The following is a 5,696-nucleotide window of genomic DNA, read 5'->3' on the forward strand; positions in this document are numbered from 1 at the left end:
TCCGTCCGCATCTGGCCGCCACCGCCGCGTGCTGGCCGCCGCCATCCGCATCTGCCACCCCAAATCGAAGCAAGAAACAGAGAAAGGAGAAGGAGGGCAGGGCGTGGTGGCGGGAGGGAGGCATCGGTTGCTCTTCGTGTGGATAGGAGGAGGGATCGGGCTCCCCGATCTGTAGGTGAGAAAGAGCTCTAGATCGGGGACGCCGAAATATCGGGAAGGTTTTAGGAAAACTACCGGACGTTGTTTTGAAGCTTTTCCTCTCTAAATTTGGTATTGGGGAGGTTTTAGTAGAACAGTTGGTTTGCCTGATGTCGATCCGGTAACACAAACAGCCCGACAGCATGACCCCACTATTCAGTGACCAAAGCTCCAAGAAGCCATGAGAACCATGCCCCCGCCGGCGCGGCGAGCTCCATGCCCTACCCACGCCACGGCCGCGGCGCCGCTCCGAAGCCGAAGGGCCCCACCCCATCTCGCCGGCAGCGTTCCGTGGGTTGGTTGCGCCCGCGCGCACCCCCTCCAGCTGCGGCGCCGAGCCGGAGAGGCTGCTCGATCGAGGCCGATGCCGGCGGGGAGGAGTACATGCCGTGCGGGATTGGTTGGTGTTCTCGGATCGCGGTTGCCATCTTGTCCCCCCAACTCCCCCTTTTCCTTGGGCGATGCGGTCAAATCTAGGGAAAGGTGCAGACCCATGCTCGCTCGCTGATTCCTCATGCTTAATTAATTTTCGTCCTACTGCTTTAAGCTGCGCATTCTGATTCTGCAATGGCTCAATTGGAGAAATTACTTCGTGTTTTCCCTCTAGTAACTCTGGCATATTGTGTTACTCTAGTTTGTTCTGTAATGTTTTTTACACATGGCCCTCTTGCTTATAAGCAATTATTACAAATTATCATTCTAGTAGCAATGATCTGAAATTCCAAGGTTTTACTCACGCCTCCTGTGTTTCTTCAAATACGTATTTTTGCAAGGATTCTTCAGTGAAGAGAAGCACGTCAGAAGGTTTGTGTTTTTTGTCTCCTATACTCCCTAGTAGTATTATCTAATCAGAAGTGGCAATAAATTTGCTAAACCTATCTAATCAAGACCACCTGTGAGAGGGTTTAGTGTGGTGGAAATGGATTAATCCCCATGGGGATTGGGTAATAGAAGGGGGATAATTCCAATCCACCCTTGGATGGGTTCCAAATTATATTATTTCGATAGAGTATTCAATTTCGAATCTTTTGGGTTCCTGACTCTAACATTATAGAATTCCTTGTAATGCCTTGTTTGGATCTGTCTTGTCGTTTTTGTTATAGATGGCGTCAGCACTCCACCACAAGATACTGACAGAATCTTCAACAAGCGCTCTCTGTCTGGGTATTGTTGTGCTCTCTGAAGGAATTGATTCTAGCATATGTACTTTTATCTGCACCTATCTGAACAACTTTTCAGTGTGATTCTTCTTTCCACAAAAGATATGATGCCATTACAAGACTCACTAGTCTCAGGCCATTATAGTGTTCTGTTCATCTGCGCACATCTGTGCTCATTTCTTTGGGCTTGGTTGCTACTTCTCTGCAGAGGTATCGGCTTGTAGAGAGAGCTCCTCTTGCAAAGGTAAGATGTTTCTTATCTTTCTGCCTTCTGGATCTTTAGATCATCGTCTTTAAAATAATAATAATTAAGATCATGCAAGGGCATGAAGGCATCCCTGAATGCATTGCTTACTTCCTCTTGTCTTCAGTATTGAAATTTAACATCAAATGCATGCATCCGTGTGAAGTTGGAACAGACTCCTGCTGCTGATAGTAACACATACTACTACATCTTCCTATTTTAGACTTCTGGAAAGAGCACTCTGGTATCTTGTTCCATTGGCTCCCCACCATTTATTCTTATTGAATTTGGCTAGATGGCTGGTCAAGATCATGAGCAAGATGATAGGAGTGGTCACAACATCAGCAGCAGGTCGTGTCAAAGATGCGAGCACTGCTATGCACATTATTATTGGTGTCATCTGGATGATACCAGGAAGTATTTCTTCGAGTGCATGGTTGGCGATTTCCATGAAAAAATGGTAAGCCCTGGTGAACATACCCTTTCTCTAAAATGGAATGCCATCCTGCCCAGAATTATAAACGTTTTTTCCTTACTTTTTTTTTATTGTATTTTGTTCCTGCAGATCATACCAAGGAAGTTTGTGGAGAATTTCAAAGGTCAGATCGCTGAAGTTATCAAGCTAGAAGCTCCTGACGGAAACATATACAATGTTCACACTATCAAGGATCTGAACAAGATACACCTTGGATCTGGATGGGCATCATTTGCCAACTTATACGAACTAAAAGAGGGCTACATGCTGGTGTTCAGGTACATCAGGGATTCCCACTTCAAAGTTCTAATATTTGATTATGGAAGTTGCTGTGAAAAAGAAGTGTTCCACGTTGTCATGAACCGTGGCGGTCCTGATGCCCAAGAAGGCACTCATCTTGATCAATCGCCACCAAGAAGATCCCAAGATGGTGGGCCAAGCAACGGTGAGTCCCATCGAAGATGTGAGTGGTGCGATGCACATTACTATTGGCATCACCTAGATGATAGGCAGAAACATTTCTTCAGGTTCATGGTTGGCAATTTCCGGCAAGAAATGGTAAGAATGGATGATCAATACCCTTTCTACTTTGAGATGAAATGTCTTATTCATCAAATATATATTGTTTGCTGTTTACTTTGTTGTCTTGTCTGTTCCTGCAGAGCATTCCAGAGAAATTTGTGAACAATTTCAGAGGGCACATCTCTGAAGTTATCAAGGTGGAAGCTCCTGATGGAAATGTATACAGCATTCAGGTTACCAAGGATCTGGACAAGATAGTCCTTGGATCTGGATGGGCAGCATTTGCCGATACTCATGAACTAAAAGAGCATGACGTGCTGGTGTTCAGATACATTGGGGATTCTCACTTCAAAACAATAATCTTCGAACCAAATGGCTGCGAGAAAGAATTATTCCATGTCGTCATGAACCGTGCTTGTAATGTCGGAGAAACGGGCATTTTCTGTGATCAGCCAGTTCCCAAGGAAGCAAGATGTAGATACGGTGGATCACACGACAACGACAATAGGAAAAGTAAGAAGAAGACTCCACTGCACTTGCCTTCACCGAGATCAGGTAAAGATTGAAGAGTTGAATGTACATTTTTACTGGTGCCTATAATTGCTCACTGACGTCTTGATGATTTACGTTGTGCAGCTGAAGGTGTCGCGTCTTCAGAGGACATCCAGGACACCATGAATTCGTGTGGCCTTCAGGAAACTGCAGAGCCTCTCTATGTCCTAGCAAAAGAGTGCAATCTGACTACAGAGCAGAAGGCAGAAGTCGGTGCGCTTGTGAAGAAGAATAGGCCTGGAGTTCCATTTTATATTACAGCTTTGAACAAGACTAGTCTGTCTGAATCTCTGGTACGCGTGCAATATCTCCTACAGTTTCAATGAGACAAGAGAAAAATATATGTTTCGCCCCTCAATTGGCATTTTCCGTAGACATTTAGTCTCTCAATTGGCAAAACCAGAGAATTTTGGTCCTTTGTACCGCTCGAAAATCAGTATTGCCTCCAATGGCTCTGTTTTGCCCTTGAATTGGTCATGTAGGCCGCCAAGCTAGCACCTTGACACCCTAAAATCCTAACCCTAAGTATCCAACAAGCTCTAGTACGTCGTGAAATTTTGGCAGCCTACATGGCAAACCCCTCTTTGGCGGGACAAAGGACCAAAATTATCTGGTTTTGCCAACTGAGGGACTAAATGTTAACGGAAAAAGTTTAGGGACCAATTGTATATTTTCGTGTCAACTGAGGGATGAGAAATATACCTTTCCCAGAAGATAATGACTAATCCTACACATTTAGTTACACAATGCTCGAAATTCAGGCTATATGTTATTACAAAATTATTGGGATTGTTGACATTACGATCTTCAGATATTTTCAGTGGCCAGATCATTATATAATCCATCTGTAACAGGTCATATGCAAGGCTTATGCTGTGAAACACCTTCCGCATGAAGATCAACCCATCACACTGTGCCATCCTCAGAGCAGCAAAACATGGGATGCCAGTTTTAGGGTTATTATTTATGGTACATCTATCCTTCCATGCATAACTTCTACTGGATGGTTGGAGTTCGTTCAAGATAGCAAATTGCAGGAAGGTGATATCTGTATATTTGAAATATCGAAAAGCGACGGTAGAGTGATCATGGTAATTCATTCTCTTGAAGGAGGCTATCACCCACCAAGTGAGTATCTGACACATTGATACCTGCACATATGGCAATTGGCATATGCATGTGTATGTTTTCTTTTTGAAACACTAAGGAGTCAAGATGAGCTACTGTGGTTTTACTTGATCAGTTTGGGAAAACCTAATGAACATTAATTTTTGACAGGTAAAGAGCCTGAATCTCAAAACAATTGCGAACATCTAGTTAAGGGTGAGGCGACTGATCAGGATGAGGAGAGTGACGATGAACATGCTGAGCCTGACTGTTACTACTCAAGGTTTGCCAATTACCTGACTGCTGAGGAGCAAGAGGAGATATTCGGGTTGGCATCGATCCAGCTGGGCAACCCTGTATATGTCACTGTCTTGTGCAAGTCTCACGTTCGTGGCAGCAACAACATGCTGGTCAGTAGAGTTGTTCCGAAGATGACGTTTTGTAGACATTTAGTCTCTGTTCAGATAGACGTTTTGTACTATCATAATGAAGTCTTACAATATGCCTGAACTAAATGCTGAACCAGTTAGTGTGCTGTGTTCTATTATATTCAGGTCATCCACAACCAGTTTGCGGCTAAGCACCTTGCGGAGAGATCCCACGACATCCTGCTCCTGTGACCTAACAAGGAAAGGAATTGGTGCGTGAAGTACTACTACGACGCGAGGTGCACTCGGGGCTTCAACAGCACACCCTGGGCTAAGTTCGTCTGAGAGAACAAGCTGCAGGAGGGCTATGTCTGCGTCTTCGAACTGATGAAAGGTGCACGGATCATGAAGAAGCTGGTCATGACAGTGCATGCGTTCCGGAAGGTGGGTGGCAGGTTCAATCTGCTGGGCTAAGTTAATTTGCTATCTTTAGCTATCTAGGTTCCTCCTAGCGGTACCGATCCTGCGTAACTTGTGGTCGACGAATAATGGATGTTGTTGCCACTGTGCTGGGAGCTGAACTGGGAGTAGCTTCTGTATGAGGGGTTGCAGTTTTGTAGCCTAAAGCTAAGTTCTTGTGATGTAAGTATGGTTCCAGTAGAACAAGTTGACCTGTGTGGGATGTTCATTCTCTTCTGGACTCATGCCTGCTGGCTTATCATCCATGAGCAAGATTTCATAACTGAATATTTTGGTAAGGACGGAATGACAATAATACAGCACATGGATCCACCGACAGGGTTAATGTACACAATATAATGTGTCTTCTCAATTTGTACTTTTGTAGTGAACTTTGAAGATCACTTGGATCAGTTTGCATGTTGATTTATGCGAAAATTTGTCTCCTCAAAGCGTGGAGTAAAAAGCCATATTACCACAATCTTTATTTCCTCCGATTCATAAAAAGTGTCGTACATTTTGCACAAGGTTAGTACAAAGAAAGTACTATTGATGAAGTGGACATTATGGGTCCTTTCGTAGGCATTGGGCCAAGTTCATCTGCGACAACA

The 5,696-nt window shown here is 44.3% G+C and overlaps 1 protein-coding gene across 2 annotated transcripts; it reads left to right on the forward strand.

Annotated features, from left to right (window-relative positions):
* The first annotated feature begins 298 nt into the window (after positions 1 to 298).
* Positions 299 to 5,458, forward strand: LOC100842086 (B3 domain-containing protein Os12g0591400). 2 transcript variants are annotated; one of them, XM_014903106.2, is made up of 9 exons: positions 299 to 1,002; positions 1,302 to 1,602; positions 1,826 to 2,062; positions 2,168 to 2,635; positions 2,740 to 3,154; positions 3,236 to 3,444; positions 4,006 to 4,279; positions 4,430 to 4,668; positions 4,813 to 5,458. In XM_014903106.2, the coding sequence occupies exons 3-9, from the start codon at positions 1,898 to 1,900 to the stop codon at positions 4,876 to 4,878; spliced, it is 1,836 nt and encodes a 611-aa protein (XP_014758592.1). In that variant the 5' UTR covers positions 299 to 1,002; positions 1,302 to 1,602; positions 1,826 to 1,897; the 3' UTR covers positions 4,879 to 5,458. The 2 variants fall into 2 exon arrangements, with proteins under 2 accessions (XP_014758592.1, XP_014758591.1); XM_014903105.2 differs by having other exon boundaries at positions 300 to 1,002; positions 1,826 to 2,635.
* The last annotated feature ends 238 nt before the right edge of the window (positions 5,459 to 5,696 follow it).

This window comes from Brachypodium distachyon, chromosome 4 (assembly GCF_000005505.3).
Source record: "Brachypodium distachyon strain Bd21 chromosome 4, Brachypodium_distachyon_v3.0, whole genome shotgun sequence".
NCBI classification, from domain to species: domain Eukaryota; kingdom Viridiplantae; phylum Streptophyta; class Magnoliopsida; order Poales; family Poaceae; genus Brachypodium; species Brachypodium distachyon.

Coding starts and splice junctions, on each gene's coding strand:
- LOC100842086 (XM_014903105.2), top strand. CDS start 1,898: ATGGCTGGTCAAGATCATGAGCAAGATGATAGGAGTGGTCACAACATC. Junction 4,280..4,429: donor AGGAGGCTATCACCCACCAA/GTGAGTATCTGA, acceptor AATTTTTGACAG/GTAAAGAGCCTGAATCTCAA. Junction 4,669..4,812: donor GTGGCAGCAACAACATGCTG/GTCAGTAGAGTT, acceptor TATTATATTCAG/GTCATCCACAACCAGTTTGC.